Raw genomic sequence first — 20,347 nt, forward strand, 5'->3', positions numbered from 1 at the left:
CATTCACTTTCTTTTTTTTTTCCTGGATCATGGTACCAAAGCTTGATAATTTGAATAATAGATTTATTACATTTGGTAAATGCAAAATTACATTTCCACTAAATGATAAGAAAAAATATAAGGGAAGCTGTGACTTACCTTAAATAATGCGAGCTCAAATACCCATCCCATACATGCTATGAAAAAATACAGATCTGACATGGCAATGCTTTTTATTTTTTTAATCAGCTTTAATATGTTCAAATACATTGTCAGTTTGCTTCAAAATGACAGATTTCTTCCAGGCATTTTACACAAATAGTATAAAACTAAAAACACAACTTTGAATTGACTTAACTTGGAGGCCAAAAGTTTTTTGTGGACAGTATTGGGGTATTTTTTATTTGTAATTTTTTATAAATGTCAAAAATATATATATTTTTTCTAAATACATGTGGCACTTATGATAAACCAGCATTTATTGTGTATCCTTCCACTGTTTTCTTTTAAGCATCCTCAACTGAAAACAGCTATGATTGGCACATGTTCAATGTTTCTCTGATCATTGTCCTTTGATGGTCACAACATCAAGGCAATATCAAACAATTGTACTATCAAGAGTTTTAGGTGCCTGAAATCCTACAGTGCAAAGGATATGCCAAATTTCCACTTTTTGGTTTCTAAAATAACATTTACATTTGGTTTGCCAACATTTAGTAGTGCTTTGTTACCTTTAATCTACATATACATAAACCTGCCTCAGAGAAACAAACAAGCCAAGTTACATATTTTCGTAGATAACATACAACTACTATTACGGCTAACTTCTCTCACAAGCTTTACAGTGAGCTTTTTTTGTCAGATCACTTATCTGATCAAAGATACTTTCTAGCTGTAACATTTTGAGACTCAGATTTAGGACTGAGAAAATAAATATTTTCTGATGATCTTTTGGTAGCTTTTCATACATGGCACGCACGCTCAATGCACTTGGTGTACGCTCTCTAAAAGTTTGTCCTCCTTTTTAACACATCAGCTAATATTGTTAGCAAAATTATGTTGAACTAATAGTGTGTAGAACAGGTGTAACCGTTCAAGTGAACATCTCAAAGTCATCTTCTCTATGCAAAAAGTAATTAATACCTTTCCTATGAACACAAAAGTGTATTGGTTCTAAATAGGTTTGGATTGCAGAATCCATGGAAAAGTAAAAGCAAATCATGGGTGAACATAAATAAAACCAAAGCGAATAACTACTCATTATGAACCCTGATTTAACCTCATTAACATGGCTGAGGTCACCTTCTCTAACAAATCAAATTTTCCCAAATAAGCTAGATAAAGACAAGAGGTGCAGAAAAAAATGCACATATAAATTGTTATTCTTGGCTTTGACATAACATCATAATATTCATATAACAGTATTAATCCCCCGAAACATAAATAAGTTTGCTCGATTTTCACAACGTAAAGCAGAGGCTTTTGGTGCAGCTGGCTGGCGTCTGATTGGCAGAGTGAAGCTCCAACTTTAGTCATGTGATTGATGAAATAAGGAGCGTATCTGGAAGATCCTGTGAGAAAGCAGGAAGTACTTCTTCAGGACTCGTCCATCATCTTGAGTTGAGGCGAGGGGCAGTCTGAGAAATTAAAAATAGGTTAATTATTTCAGTGAGAAGAAAAAAAAATCTTGATTAACAGCCATTCAAGTTTATGTCGACAGCAATGCTCACCACAGAAAGGTGTCCATTCTTAGCCTTGGCTATCAGCAACTCTGAGCCAGATGTAAAATCTATGATCCCTTCTTTTCCTTGTGCCATGTTGAACTTTATACTGTCCATGCCAGAAAAAGCAATACGTTTTATTTAATAAAATGTATAATAATTTCATAAACAAAATTCTGAGATTTACAGAAGTCTGCCTTAAAACGTAAGATTTATAAAAAAAAAAACTGACCTTCCCTGGTTAATGTTAATGCTGTTCATCTTGTCAGCGCAGATGGCCACTTTGGTTAAAGTCTCAATGACATGCTCACACTGAAGCACCACATCACCCTGTGACACCAATACAGTTCATATATTCACTCTGAAAGCAGTTGGTTTAGCAATTAAAAGCAAATTCCTGATCTCCAGACTTACTTTCTGCTTATTGTCTTCACAAGCGACATGGAGAACAAACATGCCGTCACTCAGAGAGCTGACAGAAATCCCTAAAGATAAAACAGAAGTGGTCAGGGGTTTTACTTTGTTGTGATTCACTTTTTTCAATGGGTGTTTTCACACTAGAGCTTTTGGCATGGATGTCTGAAACGGAGGGAAAAGTGGCTTTTCGAACTGGGTTTGAACAAAATTCTGAATAAAGCATTCAGATCTGCTTGAAAACAGTCTCTGGTTCATTTCATGTGAATGGGATACCTCATAACTGGTATGAAAGCAATCACACTAAGTGTAAAATCTGTGTAAGCGTTGTCATTCTCGCTCTCTCTTCTCACCTTTCAGTGAGCTGTAGTCGATAGACTGTTTGAGCTTGGCCTCCTCCACAATGATGGCACTGTCTGCCATGAGCAGGAGTTGTCGGTTGCGTGCTTTGTATCCGTTTCTATCATATTTAGTCACTGGAACAGCATACTGTGGGGAAAGATGGATTATCTTAGCAGAATCACTTTTTTTCTTTACATGTGTTTATTATCATAGATGCTTCATACATTGTCATGTATAGTAGTCAAGCCCAGTCACTTTACAGTGTTAAACAAGAAAAACGTGTGCTGATAATGCAAGAGGACAATAGAAAACAGTCAGTTTTTCAGTTAAAGTCAGTTCATTGTTGATTTAGTGACCTCATCGTCCAGCTCAGTTCAGTTCTTTTAGTGTCCGTGTAGTCAAGTCTACAATGTTGCCAGAAATTGTGTCCCCAACTAAGGGAGCCAAAGGCAACAAGTGGCAAGGAACCAAAACATGATGATCATGATAGAAATGGCGAAACAAAAAAAGTGTTGGGAGAAACCAGGCTCAGTCGGTGGCCAAACATAGTATACCACTGTACGCTGTCTGAGGAAACACTGAGAAATGAAGTAATATGTAGGCGATCTCATATTCAGTCATGTAAAATGCCAGATTTCTGACTTTTTTGGAGAGACTGATGAGAGGATGTGCACCGCAGTCTGAACCAAATTAAAGAGAGATCTCCCAAACAAACATCCCAGAATTTAACCAACCTTCATCTTCTCATTCCCCAGAGCCTGTTGCAATTTAGGGTTGATGTCCTCGCCATCTTTTGACACACACAAAAAAAACATTAGAATATACAATAAAGGAAATCCAAACTGAGCTCTCCTAAAGTCTCCAAACTGAGGCTGAAAACTCACTGAGCCTCGTGCCCACAAAAAGTTTTGGGACGCTTTGTGGGTAGTTGTCCTTCTTGTCCTTAAAGATTTCACTTGCAACCATCTTCTGCTCCAACTGCAATAACAGATAATAAAGCTTGTTTTCCAGTAATAACCATATACAACAGGTACTTTTCAGTACAGTAGCCAAAAAAACAGGACAGGACACCTGGTGTTTCCATTCCGGGTTGATATTCTTGCAGTACTTCCACACCATGTTCTGCATGCAGAGTTTTCGGAGCTGCTCTGAAGCCTGTGAATGAGAAAGGAAGACATAATCTCTCATCTCATCATGTCTAGATGAGTCGATGATTGTGGGATCATGACTGATATATCTCACCTCAATGAGGGCGGGGGGTGGTGTTGGCCAGCTCTTATCTAAAACAGTTTTGGGCAGGCTCCTGTGCAACTTCATTAGGAAGGAGTAGCGAACGTAATCCAGGAAGTATTCATTCTCTGGGCAACGTGGCTGCTGGCGATAGATGAAGCCTTTGATGAACCTGTAATAGTGACCATGTAGACAATAAAAACTAAAGTGAGCATAAGCCCTCTCACATGTATTAACATACTGACTATTGTACTAGACACGTCATGCACACAGACCTGCGGATGGTGTTGGCAGCATCTCTCCTACGCTTTGCTTTTCTGCAGGCCAGAACAGCTCTCCACCAGGCTTGGATCTTGATAGCTGATTGTCGCATTTTACAGTATTTGGTTTTCTGACTGTAGCCTTTCCAGGATGACTGCAGTTTGGTAGCTGTGCATGAAGAACAGTTTGTTGAGGTTGAGTTTAGTTAGACCTTCCAGTGGAGAGTTAGATGATATGAATTTGAATATGGCTCATACCAAGGCTGTGTTTTCTGACTTCTAGTGCATCTTCGGTAGCAAACAAGGTTTTGGGGAAGCGGATGAAGATTTTGGTCCTTTAAGAGAAAAAAAAAAAATGCCTTCATCTTTTTTTGGCACCACAGAAAGAATGCTATTTTTTTTTTCACCAATATAATAAAAAAATGCATTTAAAAAAACGTATTTGTGTAACCAACCGGCCGAGTTTGTACTCCTCAGGTTTGTAGCCGAGGTGCTTGACGAGCGTGGACACTCCATCGACCAGACGGCCATCCCAGTTTGGCCAGGTGTTTGGACACAAGGATTTATACCTGAAACAGGAGAACACAAGCATTACCCACAAAACCTAACTACATTTTAAGCAGAAAGAGGAATCACTTTTTTCAACACATTCCTTGTTCCCTTTGACCTTAATTATCACTGAAGTCCACAGGAAGTGCTGAGCTTTTAAAAGAGGATTAGAAAGTGTGAAGAGTTACAAATAAGCTTCTTGTGAGAGCCTTGCTGAAAAATAACCTAAATCAGCTAAATTGGGTTCAGGCTAACGTGAACTACAAGTTAAAAACATATTGTGGGTTACCAGTATGAGGTATGTTTGGTCACCCAACAGGGTTACACTTGAAATAATAACCAGGTCGTGCCATTAAAACATTAAAAGACCAGAATTACAAAACAGTTCACATAGGCCTAATTTTCTAATAGAATTCTGCCATGTAGATGCCAACCTCTGCAGGAAGGTCTCGTAGCGACGGCGGTATGCAAAGCCCGCTCTCCTCACCCGAAGGTTTTCCATCAGACCAAGATATTTTACTTGGTGCCTGATGAGGACTTCATCAAAGCGCCCTGTAAGGAGAAATATACTTCAGTTTAACAAGGCTTTGTAAAATGAAATATATGTATAAATCTATAGATTTTACACTATTTAGGAGGATAAGAGCTTATTAACAAACAAAAGACGCTAACAAACATCAACAAAAGACAAGGGAAAAACAAAGGAGCTGATGAAGTAAGAGAGAATCAGAGTGAGGGAACCAATGACTGCAGTGTGAACAATTACACCATTACATCACATGGAGAAAAAACTACACAAATAAACTCAAAATACATATAAACACTCAAAATAGATAGACAGATAGACAGATAGATAGATAGATAGATAGATAGATAGATAGATAGATAGATAGATAGATAGATAGATAGATAGATGTATCAAAATGTATAGCACTCAACATACAATAATGGTAAAAAAAATTTAAATGTTAAAAATATGAACAATACATGCTACAATAAATAATTTTTTTTTATAATAAATTATAATACTGATATTTCTCATGTCCTATGACAATAAAATATTTTCTACATACCTTAGAGTACCATATAAATACATAATCTTACATGAATATGGCAATAATTTAGAAACATGGAATGCATCAAACTACCATAATACTGCCATACAAAAGCATAATAATACTGTCCTGTGGTAAGGGAACAGCTGAAAGGAATAAGAACAAGAGAGAAGAAGTGATAAATAACGCTAAAACTCAAGTACAGAAAATAGTTCACAAACCTGCTTGCTTGGCATCATTAGGCTTGATGCAGCGCACGTAAGACGGATCCTTAGACATCAGGATTTCCATCAACTTCGCCAGGCTGTTCTTGAACTGGGTTGCTGCCTGGTCACAGCGAGCCAACAGAACGAGAGAAGAAGACAACAGACGGGGATGGCCGGTGAGAAATGTGCAAGAACACAAGCCACAGTGTGCAAGTCCAGCCAGGCAGTGACAATGTGGGAGAAGCCAGTGGTCAACAATGCAAGCACACAACTATACAGCAGTCCACCCACACTCGGCCAATGGAGCTGCGCAGAGTGGGCACTGAGGTTGGGGGGGATTCAGGACTAAACGCAGTCACATGGAGTGACGAGGTACCAGTGTCAGGGCATTCCTCACAGTGTGGGTGGCAAGCAGATTCACAATTTCATGGACAGAGGCCAAGCTGCTGTGGTTTATGTATAAACTAGGAACCGATTCACAAACTAATTTTTGTTGTTTATGGTCCAGTTTGAAGGTAAACAATAATATTTGCCATAACATACATATAGCCTTCTAGAAATAGTAGTATTTAAGTTAAAAAGTGAATACTTGAGAGATTACTTTTTGAATCATAAGTGGATGGATATATAGACAGATCGATAGATAGATACCGTCTCTGGGCGTTTCTTGTCGGTGAGTTCTTCTCGGTCAAAACACTGAGTGAGGATTTTATTTTCGGACATACACATGGCCTGAAATTACAGACACATTATTTCAGTATTTAAAGTTTCTCATATATATATATATATATATATATATATATATGATTTTTTTTAGGCCTGTTCCCTCACCTCTTTCAGGTTTCTGAAAAGGAGATCATTGTTTTTGTCCAGGAAGCCTAGAAGTTGGAAAATACATAATGACGTCAGTAAACGGTCAGCCTTGGAAAAATCTGTGGGCATAAGTGTCCGCTTTTGTTCAACGATATACTCTCTATCTGTTTCTTCATCTTTAATCACTGCCCTTTGTTCAGTAACTGACCGTTCACATTGTAGTTGACTTCTCCTGCGTAGTGGATCAATCTGAACTCCTCACGACCCATCACTTTACGGGTTTTTCCATCAGCCAGCTTGTGACTGTAATGTTGTACAGTTGCAGATATAAATATCATATATATTGGTTTGCAAATGCTCAGTATATGATTTTACTTTAGGCCTGATGTTAGAAAGGCAAAGGGAAGGTGGCGTGACTAACGTTAGGAAGTGTGCGTGGCCACCGACAGTGTCCTCAAGCTTCTCCAGGAAGGTGATGTCACTGGCATCTCCAGGCCGGAGACACTCTTCATCCTGTAGAAAGTGAGGCAAATACTTTTAGATTCAAGCAACTTAAAACAATATCTAATATGTTGATGGAAGTTCACAGAGAGTATTCTCACCAAGATGGAAATGATTCCTTTAAACTTTTCCTCCACAAGATCACAAATGATCTTGTTGTTAAAATATTGCACAGGCTCCCACTGGAGAACACAAAAACACGAGCATTACTGCATTCGAACTAAAAGGAAAATATTCAAGATGTTGTTTTTGATATAAAATTCAAGGAATGCAAAATCAAGAGCATTCCCAGTCCACCCACGAATCAAGGCCACAAACAAGCTTTTTTGAACAGTTTATGCTTCACAATGTTTTATCTGCAGTGTGAGAGGTCAGTATTACCATACTAATACAGCATGAAAATAAAACCCACAACACGTTTGCCCATAATGTGCCCACTGAGATGCGGGCAAGACCCCATTCCAGTACCCCATACACGACTCAGACATGTGCTGAGCTGTGTATGTGTACAGTACGCATATCTTTATGTGTTTCTGGGAATTCTCACCGTAATTCCCTCGGCTTCATATTCCTCCTGCTCCGACTTCAGAGTCAGTTCAATGAAGAGCTGCTGCAGCTTCTCATTACAATAGTTGATACAAAACTGCTCAAAACTAAACAGACACACAAAGAGAGGCAGAGTTAGTCTGATAATACTCTTGTAATAAATAAAGTTTCAAAGATAACCAGAATAATAAAAAAAGAAGGCTTTATTTTTCGATTTAATTTATGAAATATTATTAGAAAATACAGAATATAAAGAAAAATATTAATATGATTAGTATGATAATTTATGATGAATTTCATATATGAAAATATTTTATTGTACTCGTTTAAAACAAAAAAAAAAAGTTTATTCATATTAAATATTCATTCTAAAGATTTACTATATAAAACAAAAATATAAAATATATAACTTATAGGCTCCAGTAACATGACATAGGAGAATCTCAAGTACAGAAAATAGTTTGGAGAACGGATGGATATAATTATCATAAAAAATATAAACAAAAATCAAATATGAAATGTAAAACAATAGAATTACAAGATTTAATATTCTCATATAAACATGTCATTAAATATTACAATAATAATGCAATTTAATGGTTTAATTTAAAATATTAAAATTAATCTTAAATATTTATAGCAATATCTTTTTATATTTATATAAAATAAACTGTGTATGCAATATTACATTAAATAGTAATATAAGTAAATATAATAGTATATAGTATATATATTGTTAAATTATATAACATGAATATAATATAAAATGTAATTACATTTTATGTATTTACTCTACCTGTTGTTCTGAAAGACCTCAAAACCATAGATGTCTAGTAGACCAATGACGGAAGCGTTCTTACTGTTGAATGAATCATCCTGTGAGACATTAAAAGCACAGAAATATTCAACAACAGCTGTGTCATGCCGTTCAGACTAAACATTCACAGTCTGTAAGATCATATGGCAAGACTGTAATAAGACTTCCAATAACACATCAGATGGCAGGCTATTTCCAGGCTTTCTCCAGGTGGGGGCGCTAAATATTCACTTTGGATACTAGCCTCTAAGGAAGAATTTGCTAAGGCACGGAGCTAATGTTTTTAACAGATTGAGTCCATACCTTGAAGGCCAGAGAGTCATTAATTTTGTTGACCAGCCAAGTGAAAGTACGACCGTATATTGCTTTAGACAAGGCATCCCGTGCTGAAGCAGCCTGCTCTTGATTTAAAGGACTCATCAGCTACAACACAAACACATGCAGTGGAATTATGGGAAACATTCATTGCAATTATTACATATTGTACATACAACTTTTTTACACACAGAATCTGAAACTAAATACTCAGAACAGCTAAACAGCACTATTTTATTACAGATGGTTTGAATAAAAGCTTTGAATTGAATCTGTGATTTAAGAGTCTTCATATTTGAAAGAAAATGTTAATATTTCACTCTAGAAAAAACAGGAAATATACCTCTTCTCCTTTGGCAATGATCTTTTTATGTGTTAGAGCCTCCTTAAGAACAGTGCCATCCACACCTAACAACTGCAATAATCACAAGTACACACACAAACAGTCAAACACAAACCCCTGCCATGTCATTTCAATGCACATGGTTAGAGGTTTAACACAAACACTTAGATGATTAAACACAGTGATGGAAATACACTGTCCTATTACCTTGGCTAAGTATTTAATCTGTGTCTCTGTGGTGATGTAGGCACTGCCACTGTCCTCTCCGCCGTACTGAACATTCCCCAAGTGTAGCACACTGGCAATAATGTTCAAAAGCTCCTGCGGAGAGAAAGGGATGGGTGTGAATGAGAGGGACGATCACAATTTAAAAGGTAAATAGTGTCATTTCTGACACCAGATTGCAAAAATAAGAATTGTCTGCCCAGACAAAGAGGGAGAGGTTTCTGTTTCTTGGATAAAAACATTCGCTCGTTCTTCACTGTGTGAGTGTGTGTGTTGTGATTGGTCAGTTTGTCTGTCATACCTCTACTTCATCATCGGTGAAGCCAATGATGCTCAGGGCTTTCCTCACTAACTTCCAGTCATTGCGGTCATTTATGGAGCTCACTTTGGGACAGTTACCCTAAAAATAAAAAAACACCACACGCACGATCAACACAATACAGGAAATCAAGGGAGGAGGGGCTCCTCTTCACTTCCTCTATTAAACACCAGGGGAGCAAGAGGAAGCAAAAAAGGGACATTCCTGCACACTTGTGGGAAAATGTATGATGCCATTTATGAATACTAATACAAAAGTCCAACATAAATGGTAATAATGTGGTAAACTGAGCTGAGAAATATATGAATGGGTTTTTTGACATTTGATTATTAATGCAATTTCCGCATAAAAGACAAAAATATAGATATTTGTGAAAAAAAAAGTTTAAAATGAGAATAAGTTATGATTTTAAATTTGTGAGAAATGGCGAGAAATAAGTTGCAAAGTTGCAAAGAGTCAAAACTATGAGATAAATAGTGCCAATAATGACAGATGATTACGTTACATTAAAACAGAAAAAAAAATATTACATTTGCAATTTCGAGATATAAACTCAAAATAACAAGAAATTAAGATGTTGTCACAATGCAAGATGTAAAGTCACATGGTTTAATATAAAGTTTAATAAAAATTATGATATCGTAATTGAGGCATATAAAACCACACTGTGAGATGTAATGTCACATTGTAAGACAGAAGATGAAAGTGTGAAAAAAATTAACATGTATGAGACACAAAGATTATTTTTTTTCACACTAAAGGTGGAAACAGGCTTTATTTATTAAATGGAGAGACGACAGAAACTGATTGAAACCAGCATTACCCAGTCTGGCTGAAGCATGTGTGCTAGCTTTTCCTCAAATATACAGTTTTCTTCAGACTGTACACATCTGCTGTAATCATAACAAAGAATGTGAGGTCTGTCTCTCACCTTCACCAGATACTGGTACTGTTGGGCGTTCTTCTCCAGGCCCAGCCTCCTCAGCAGATCTTCCTCTCCTCCCTCGATAAGCTGATAAAAGATGTGAAAGTTCCTCTCGCCGTGGCTCTGGTGCACGACACGCGATTTCTCCAACAGGTAGTTAATGATGTGACCTCCTACTGGAGCACCCTGCCAACGGGGACACCCAAAGGGAGAAGCAAAGGGGATAATACCAGGTTTCTGACACACATGCACGCATGCATAACGTCACACAAACACACAAACACGCAGGTGGATGCAGCCAAATCCCCAAACCAAGGAGAGCATTGTAAGGGTAAAGGTGGATCACAGCAATTGAGATGTGAGCTTCATTTAATAACCACTTAATGATAATAATATTGTTAAAAACATTAGCAAACTCACTTTGAAGTCGAACTGGATGTCCATGTATTTCCCAAAGCGACTGGAATTGTCATTACGTAGAGTTTTGGCATTTCCAAAAGCCTGAAAGGACAAAACCAAACAACGATGGGAAGGAAAATGTATTAATATTAAATTAAGGACGGCTTACAGAAAAACAAGTGATATACCGTAATTTAGACAAAAGCGAATATACGCAAGCTCTAGCGGATGCACACACATCCAGTTTAAAGGGAGGCACCACATCTGCAAAACATCTGGCAGAACGGCCGTCTGAGCTGCTTCCGTAGGCCTTCTCATTTTTAGACGTCCTTCATGTATGCCCCAGTCTTATCACAGAGATAATAACAGTGGCGTATAATTACAGGAGGGGTTTACCAGGACTACAAACTGCTCAGAATAAACCCGGCATCTTTTCCTTGGCATCGCTGAGAGTCATTCAAAAGTTTTTATTCGCCAAGACAGCAGTCCAGGGCAACAATTACTGCCCGCAATGATCTCACCACTATACGCAGGCATTTGGAGATTGGTAAAGTTGTATGTCATGAAACCTGCTGGGTTAGCTGTGCTGTGTACATGTTTACCTCCAGCACAGGGTTGGACTGCAGCAGGCGATCTTTGACAGTCTGCACGTGCTCATTGGCTGGGCAGGTGACGGCGTAGTACTGCAGAACCTTTTTGGAGGCTTCGGTCTTGCCAGCACCACTCTCACCTGAGATGAGGATGCACTGATCCCGTCTCTCAGTCCGCATGGAGCGATACGCATTATCAGCCACGGCATAACTGTATAGGGAATATGTCAAGATCACAAAAGCTTAGTTATGTATTTTAACAAATTATTATTATTAATACATGTATCTAATTAAAATTCAGCATTTCTCATAATCTGTCTTGGTGTATAATGTGCGTGCAATGTTGCTTCAAATTCCTTTTCTGGTAGCATTAAAATAACACATTCTTTTGGTAAAGCCTAAAATGACATTCAGGTGTCAGTAACACTGGTGTGTAAACACTGTAAAAGCCCAGTGAGGATGGAGTTGCCAATGGCTTTCAAGATGAAAGAGGAGGGTGACACCAGAGACGGTCTGTGTTTTTTCAGCTTATATAAGAGTTGAGATAATGCTTTCATCACTTTTACACATCTGCTATCAGAGTGAGATGAAAACTGCGGTACAGCGGGAGTACAGTCTGCTTTCAGTAAACTATAACTTTATACTTCCCTTTATGCCTCCAGACAACTGAAAGCTCCCATACACACACAAACCTTACAGAAAAAAAATCTATGAATGTTACAATTGTAGAAGAACTTCCGTTTATAGTCCTTAACATTACATTTAAACAGAAGTTTCTAAATAAGGACTACAACTACCATAAGGATGTGAGTTTACACGCTTGACAAATCAGACCACTGCTCTAGTCCTTATTTAATAACATAAAAAAAACATTAGCCATCCCATTGGACTAATCTGAGTAATAAAAGAGAGCAGAATTGTGGGTAATAATGACTTGTTGCTGATTGCTTACATGTGAGGTGAGACTTCATAGAAATTGACACCCCTGTATCGCTCCATGTGCTGTTTAGTGTAGATCTCCAGCTCTTTGTAGGGGTTCATGGACACCAGCACAGAACCAATGTATGTCTGTGGGAGGAAGACAGACACACAGGAATCAGATCAATACTCTGGGATTTGAGCTTCAAGAGTGAATAGAACAGCTCTTACATAAATGAGGTTCTCCTTGAATCGTTTGCGGAGGTTCTCAATGAATGCCACCTCGCTGGTGTGGTTCTCCAGCAGGACAAAGTCCTGCACGCCCACCCGGTCCCTGGCTGTTAGGGCACTCTCCATCATGACCCGGATTCCGTCGCTGCCCACAGCCTGACAGAGAAAGAGCAGAAGTGAGATACAGAATCACACTTACACCCTCCAGACACAGAGCAGAGCGACGGAGATGATATATAAACACCGCAACATACACAGCATGTCAAGGCCCTCTGAGAGCCTTGAATAAACTCAACGACTTCATCATGACCCCTCCCATTTCATAACACAGAGTTCAGCTCGTTTGAAACCAAGCTAAAGAAAGCTTTTATTTTCAAGTATTTGTATGAAAGATCTGTCAATGAACCACTCATACCAATGCGAACAAAACGTCACCATCTAAAACAGTAGATTTAACGAGCACAATTTTAAGCTCAAGTTAATACTCTTTAAACTTTAAAAGTACCAGGAAGTACTACCTTGACTTCTTTTTGATAATGTACCACCATAATACCATAATACCAATACAAACACATACCTGAAAACTAAGAAAGTACGATGCAATACAATAAGTCAGTAAAAAATATATTTTTGAAAAAAAAAATCATCTTAACAAAAAAAAAAAAAAAAGACAAATAAATTGCTATTTAAAATGTATTCAAATGGAAAGTTATTTGAAATTGTAATATGGTTTCACAATATTTATCTTTACTGTATATTTTTTTCAAATAAATGCATCCTTGATGAGAATTAGGGGTGCTCCGATCACGATCGGCCGATCGTTATGCGCATCTCGTCAGTAAAGCCGGTTTTCTAATCAGCGGTTAATTCCATCAGGTGCCTGATTTCTCATAGAGCAGCTGTTACTACACAGAGCCGTTGTTAATAGAGAAGATGCGCAAATCACGTTAATTTTCAGCGTTTATTGGCCCATCTTCTCAGTTAACAACGGCTCTGTGTAGTAACAGCTGCTCTATGTGAAATCACGCACCTAATGGAATTTACCGCTGATTAAATAACCGGCTTTACTGACGAGATGCGCATTAACGATCGGCCGATCGTGATCGGAGCACCCCTAATGAGAATAAGAGATTTCTTTTAAAAACATAAAAAAAAAACAAAAAAAAAAACATTGGTACTATATTGGTTTTTAGACATGGTTTAATTTATCAATACTAATTGATAGTGGATATGTATTGGTTTATATTAGATATTTTATTGTACATGCCCATTTAAATAATTCAAATAATTTTTAATTACCTTGATCCATTTAAATAACTGATTTTACTTTTTGGAGTTTTAACATATTTAAATAAAAAGAGCACAAGGTAAAATAGCTACAAGGTATTGTTGGACGTACTATGTAACACCAGTGTATAAGAATATGATAATCATTAATTGCCATATTCAAATACCATAGTATTACCATTGCTTCATGGCACCACCACAGTAATATTTATAAGCGTGCAATGCAGTTTTACTCCATTAGCTTGATAAAATCACCTTTAAAAATAAACAAGCCTCTCTAAACCATCAGTTTTCACACTCAAACCACATCTGTACCTACATCAGCACAAACTCAAGTGTGCTGATAAAACATACTCACAGCTATTACCAGATCTGTGTTTTTAAAGAGACAACCCTTCTCCACAATGGAGGCCTGAGTTTTCCGCATTAGATTCCCAATGTTGGACAAATCCATGGTGTCGAAACAACCTTAGCTGTCACTCCTTCTCCAGAGATGCTCTTTAGCTAGGGATGGGCATGATTAATCGACGATCGATAATTGATCGTTAAGATTTTCCTCGATCATGTTAATTTGTTATCGATTAATCTAAAGCATTTTTTTTAATCTAATGCAGGTTGCGTTGCGTAGTGCGAGTCTTCAAGCAATTAAATGAATTTCACTGTGTGGCAGCAATTAAATATTTTACCACCATGGGGCAATATTTGACACCCTACTCGGTTATTTGTGATCTTCCGTTTTGATTTCAAAGAATAATCATGAAGATGTCACGGCGAAGTGTGGCGTGGGACCATTTTGATTTAAAAAGCGAACTAGTTAACTGCAAACATTGCGATACCGTGTTTAAGTACAACACGGCCACGGCTCAAATGATGTACCTGTGCATCCCGGCAAATTTTCATGAGGCTCTGTCTACAGTCTTTGTCTCCGCTGGTCGTCATGTACAAACATTTCATTAAAATGAACCGTAACTCCGTGAATACTCAACGAAGAGACATGAGAGAGATATCTATAGAAAGCCTGGAATGTCTACTTTTAAACTAAACAAGTGCTTCCGAAAAACAAATATTCTGAGATAAAGTAATCCATATGAAAACAACGCAATGTCTGTTTTTCATATCTTCCTTCATTATATTTAATGTGACCACGCCCCCGCGCTATTCAGATTCAAACTGAAGCGCGCGCTTGAATACGCCCACACAGAAGAAAAGGCAGCGAGACTGTTCTTCAAGTTTTTATTTTATTTTACTGTTTGCTTCGCGATGAGAGGACTAAGACATAATTCACCCCAAAAAGATGTGATGTGGTTGATGATTTGAGAAATGGATTTCCTCAGAAAAAAGAATGAAGCACTTTATTCAGACTCAAAACGCATATATGCGTTAATCGACTCGAAAGGGTTAAGAACGCCTGCTAGCAGCTGCAGGTTCCGCTGCTTTAGAGCACTGCATATGCACGCGGATATATGTTCGGTTTGCCTGAACGTAGTTTAACTGTCTGCCACAAGTTGATCTTGTAATAAAGGTCTCACCGAGGAAAAACACGCTGTATTTTTGTATTCATTGCATTTTTTTATTATAAAAATTAAATAATTATAAAAATATTAATGATTAATCGATAGTCGATCGTTAATTCTCCCGACGATCGACTAAGAAAATTTAATCGAATGCCCATCCCTATCTTTAGCACTGCATAAACTAGTAGGACACAAAAATGTACTAAGTTCCAGTAGGTCACATGTCATCTGATGTCTGTAATCCTGAATTTAAGAGGACTATGGGTGATGCTTCCTAGCTTAAAACAGAAAAGCACACGTATATCCACTCACACACGCAAACACACTCAGATGAACAAATGCGTGATTATGCATCGAAATACACACGGTCACATTGTGCGAATGCACCAGCTGCCACGGCTGTTGTTTTGCTATTGACACAGCAGCGACCGTCCCCTGGAGGGAGAGACAGCGAGAGACAGATACAGAACACCTGAGCAAGCACTTTAATTAAGTTGATGTACACCAACTACAACTACAACTGGCTAACGGTGGGAAAAAACAAGCCGAAAGAAAAACATTACAGGTGAGCGGGAACAGTCGACAAGTGTAGCGGCAGGATGTGTCTTCATTGTCAATCCGTCAACCTGCTAAATGAACCAAGAGCAAGAGGTGCATCAACTCTGAAAGTCTAACATTGCCGTGTGTTGCTCTATCTTGTTCTCTATTAGGATGGTTTTGTCCATAGCTATGTGGTTGCTAGGGTGTTCTGGGTGGTCGCTAGGTGGTTAATTACTTTTCTCGAGTTACTTTTCTTCAGTCTAAGTGTATGGGATTTTTTTTCTACCCCTTTTATCACCAGGCGAATATCAACAACAAAAATATTATATTATACTGCACGTACACTACCATACAAAAGGGGCAGTGAGATGTAATTTATTTTTATAAAATAAAATTAATGCTTTTATTCAGCAAGTACACATTCATTAATTGAAAAAAAGTGACCGTAAAGATTTTATAATAATACACAAAATAAATATACAATATAAAATACAAGTTATTTTATACTTTTTCATTCATCAAAGAATCTAAAAAAAAATAAAATAAAATAATAATAATAATAATTTTCTATTTTCTATTTAATTTTACATATATTCAATTTTTACATACCGTATTTTCCGGACTATAAGTCATATTTTTTTTTCATAGTTTGGCTGGTCCTGCGACTTATAGTCAGGTGTGACTTATTTATCAAAATTAATTTGACATGAACCAAGAGAAATGAACTAAGAGACATGAATCAAGAGAAAACATTACTGTCTCCAGCCGTGAGAGGGCGCTCTATGCTGCTCAGTGCTCCTGTAGTCTACACTGAAGACATATAGCGCCCTCTCATGGCTGGAGACAGTACTGGTTTCTCTTGGTTCTTGGTTCTAAATGAATGCGACTTATAGTCCAGTGTGAGTTATATGTTTTTTTTCCTCATCATGATGTATTTTTGGACTGATGCGACTTATACTCAGGTATATTTAAAACTATTGCAATATTTCACAATATTACGTCTACACTGTATTTTTAATTAAATAAATAAGGCCTTGGTGAGCTTAAGAGACTACTCTCAAAAAAAAAAAAAAAAAAAAAAAAAAACGTATTAACCCCAACCTTTTATATAGTATTGTATATATTTGATTCACACAAATAAGAATGCAGACACACAGACCCACTGATCAGATTTGGAAATCAAATCAGAAGTGTGAAGTGAATATATTGCACTCTTTTCTTAATCAAATCTAATTGTTTGTCTCTCTTATTTTGCATGCATATTCTTCTGCATTGACACAGACCTGACAGTTAATAATTGGTGGTGGAGTCATAATAAAAACGAAGCACGCTGGCTAGACAGACCATGACATCATTTGTTGGCCAGCTCAAGCATATAAATATCCTGGCCTTCGACAGATAATTTCCACTGCAGCTACTGTACTTACTAAAAGACAGTTGTATGATACAGACCTGTGACACTTGCATAATACAGACAGACAGACAGTTTTTATTTTGATTAAATATTTGCTGATATAAACAAATAATATCTGTGCATCACCTAGATATAAAACTTTCTCCAGAAACAGGCTCCATTACGGCACTGTTCTTTATGGATTTGCTTTCCTGTTCTTTCTTTCCCACTTCTGGTCCCTTTCCTCATGCATGCAGTTCTAGAAGACAAGCTACATGCCTTTCTAATGTTCTCACTTTTCCCAAATCCTGCTCTGAAAACAACGACTGTGTGCAAATTATTCTCTCTCCATTTCACTCCAACTTTTTCTGAAAAATGTAAAGATCAAAGAGGGAGCGGTTTGTTCTTTGTGAACAATAATTGCCTTTTGCATGACCTTCCAACATCCTACTGATTAGCTCGGTTCTTGTGAGCAGAGCTGTTTCAGGGAGATCTGCCGAGTCGAGCTGCCTTCGTCAGCACTTCTCACATTGCAAGACGACATTAGCAGTCTTTGGAAACAGTCGGATAGAGACCAGAGGTTTGATTACCAAGATAAATTGTTTGAAAGAGTGAATGTGCAAATCAAACACTCCAGAATGTATTTTCTCTAAGGTCAATTCTGATTCTGTCCAGTTAACAGCTCCTGATATGACCGGAGGATGATGAAGAAGAGAAGAATGTAGTGCATTTTTTCATAATTAATGAAGGCAGTGGATAAAGGTCACATTCCTAGATATCCAGAGCAAAGTCATGCGCTCCTACCCTTCCCACAAGGAAGAATGGAGAATGGTGAAGAAGAAAAGCACATCTTGCCTGCTTGCTTATGATTTTTAGGTTACCAGTTTCTATCCTGATTGTGGATGTGTGTGATTAGAAGTGTGGGATATCTTGTTTTGGCTCGTTTTTTTGAGAGAAGTGTAAAAAGATCAGACGCCTGCAGCTTTGATCAGTTTTTAGCACTTCTCCAAATGTAATGCAACTTTTTGGCCCCTATTTTGCATGCAATTGTTCATAGTCATGAAAAAGCAATGAAACACTTGTAAGTGCTTTAAACACACTTAAAAGCTGTGCAAAGATCCCAGCACGGGCCTTACTAAGCACCACATTATATCATCCTCTAATTAAGCAATATTCATCAATAAATCTTCAAAGAAGATGTCTAACATTGCTCTTTTAATCACCACCACACAGATGGTGAGAAATACCATGAGTGGCATTGTAATTCACGCCGGTCTGCTCTGCTCAGTCGATGGCTTTCCTTGTGTAGGTTTGGAAAGTCAGCTGGTGGCTTTCAAACTTCAGGGGGAAAGTTGACAGACAGGTGTGACTGGCTCTGTCTAAACGGATGAAGAGTTTTACATCATATGCACCCCCTCCACATGCTGAACTCACAGACACACACATACTTTTGACTTGGAGAAGATATAAAATAACCAGTTATTAGGGCTGGACCATAATTCAATATCAATATGTATCGCGATATAATTTTTTTTCAATAATGGTGATATGATTTTTAAACATTTTTGGTACTTCGATATACATTACCAATATTTCCCATACACTGATTTATTTGTGGCGTTTGACTTGAACCCTGCACATTTTTAAATCAAAACACTTCGCGGGTGTTTTATATGATTGTATATCTGAGGGGAACCGACCGTCTTCAGAAACGTTTCCATGGCATTTTCATTTCTTGATTATGGCATTTCTTGATTCCAGACGTTACTGGAGAAACCGCTGGTTCTACCGCTCTCTCAGCGCCTCCTGCTGGTGGACAACCAGTTTCCATTCAAGTCCATTTCCAGCAACAAGGTTTTTTTTTTCTCTCTAGAAACTCAGAGCACTTTTAATACTCCTTACACTTTTTTTTTTTGTTTCAATCTATAAGAATAATCAGCTTACAATACCAGTTTTTGAGCAGTAAGATGTTTTTTGTATAATGTTTTCTTTTAAAGAATTCTTCTGCTCACCAAGCCTGCATTTATTTGATCCAAAGTTCAGCAAAAAACGTTTTTTTTCTTTGAAATATTTTTACTATTTAAAATAACTGCTTTATTTTAAAATGTAGTTTATTCCTGAGATCAAAACAGAATTTTCAGCATCATTACTCCAGTCTTCAGTGTCACATGATCCAGAAATCATTCTATTATACTGATTTAGTGATTATCAATATTTAAAAGAGTTGAGTAAATTCTTTGATGAATATAAAGATCCAAAGATTAGAATTTATCTGAAATAAAAAAGCTTCTGTAACATTATACACTATTCCATTCAAAAGCTTTGAGTCAGTATGATTACTTTCTTTTTTTTCTGGAAATAAATTATAGACATTTTTATTTAGCAAGGATGCTCAAAATTGGATTGATCAAAAGTGATGATAAAGACATTTATAATGTTACCATTTCTATTTCAGATAAATGCTTTTCTTTTAAACTTTCTATTCATCAAAGAAACCTGAAAAAATTTTACTCCGCTGTTTTCAACATAATAAATAATTTTTGAGCAGCAAATCAGCAAAGTAATGATGTTAAAAATATAGCTGAAATCACAGGAATAAATCAAATTTTAAAATATTTCCAAACATAAAACAGTTATTTTAAATAGTAAAAATGTTTCAAAATGGAACTGCTCTAGCTGTATTCTGGATCAAATAAATGCAAAAAATTTTTTTTAAACATTAAAAATCGTACGGTTCAAAAACTTTTGACTGGTAGTGTACATTAGCCTATAGTTTGAAGTTAAATATATTAATATTAATTACGTGAGTCTTAGACGATTATTTGACAGTGATTTCACATTTACTGTTTGTATGAAGGCTAAATACAAAAAAAAAAAAAAGGCTGACCATTACCTTATTTGTACAGGGTTTTTTC

The 20,347-nt window shown here is 37.1% G+C and overlaps 1 protein-coding gene across 4 annotated transcripts in view; it reads right to left on the minus strand.

Moving 5' to 3' along the window:
* Positions 1–206: 206 nt before the first annotated feature.
* LOC128029160 (unconventional myosin-Ic) overlaps positions 207–20,347 on the minus strand; it is a 38,619-nt gene continuing 18,478 nt past the window's right edge. For all 4 annotated transcript variants that reach the window (XM_052616749.1, XM_052616751.1, XM_052616752.1 and 1 more), the window contains 30 exons: positions 12,699–12,854; positions 12,502–12,617; positions 11,562–11,760; positions 10,981–11,061; positions 10,567–10,746; positions 9,618–9,716; positions 9,299–9,412; positions 9,092–9,163; positions 8,737–8,856; positions 8,413–8,492; positions 7,618–7,723; positions 7,172–7,252; positions 6,991–7,082; positions 6,778–6,872; positions 6,588–6,634; positions 6,408–6,488; positions 5,772–5,877; positions 4,930–5,047; positions 4,402–4,515; positions 4,205–4,281; positions 3,962–4,115; positions 3,699–3,858; positions 3,528–3,611; positions 3,341–3,434; positions 3,191–3,246; positions 2,468–2,603; positions 2,115–2,185; positions 1,933–2,030; positions 1,710–1,809; positions 207–1,616 (listed from right to left, as the gene is read on the minus strand). In XM_052616749.1, the coding sequence (XP_052472709.1) occupies positions 1,590–1,616; positions 1,710–1,809; positions 1,933–2,030; positions 2,115–2,185; positions 2,468–2,603; positions 3,191–3,246; positions 3,341–3,434; positions 3,528–3,611; positions 3,699–3,858; positions 3,962–4,115; positions 4,205–4,281; positions 4,402–4,515; positions 4,930–5,047; positions 5,772–5,877; positions 6,408–6,488; positions 6,588–6,634; positions 6,778–6,872; positions 6,991–7,082; positions 7,172–7,252; positions 7,618–7,723; positions 8,413–8,492; positions 8,737–8,856; positions 9,092–9,163; positions 9,299–9,412; positions 9,618–9,716; positions 10,567–10,746; positions 10,981–11,061; positions 11,562–11,760; positions 12,502–12,617; positions 12,699–12,854 (3,114 nt within the window). In that variant the 3' untranslated portion in view covers positions 207–1,589. The remainder of the gene's footprint in view (positions 1,617–1,709; positions 1,810–1,932; positions 2,031–2,114; positions 2,186–2,467; positions 2,604–3,190; positions 3,247–3,340; positions 3,435–3,527; positions 3,612–3,698; positions 3,859–3,961; positions 4,116–4,204; positions 4,282–4,401; positions 4,516–4,929; positions 5,048–5,771; positions 5,878–6,407; positions 6,489–6,587; positions 6,635–6,777; positions 6,873–6,990; positions 7,083–7,171; positions 7,253–7,617; positions 7,724–8,412; positions 8,493–8,736; positions 8,857–9,091; positions 9,164–9,298; positions 9,413–9,617; positions 9,717–10,566; positions 10,747–10,980; positions 11,062–11,561; positions 11,761–12,501; positions 12,618–12,698; positions 12,855–20,347) is intronic.

This window comes from Carassius gibelio, chromosome A15 (genome assembly GCF_023724105.1).
Source record: "Carassius gibelio isolate Cgi1373 ecotype wild population from Czech Republic chromosome A15, carGib1.2-hapl.c, whole genome shotgun sequence".
Taxonomy (NCBI): domain Eukaryota; kingdom Metazoa; phylum Chordata; class Actinopteri; order Cypriniformes; family Cyprinidae; genus Carassius; species Carassius gibelio.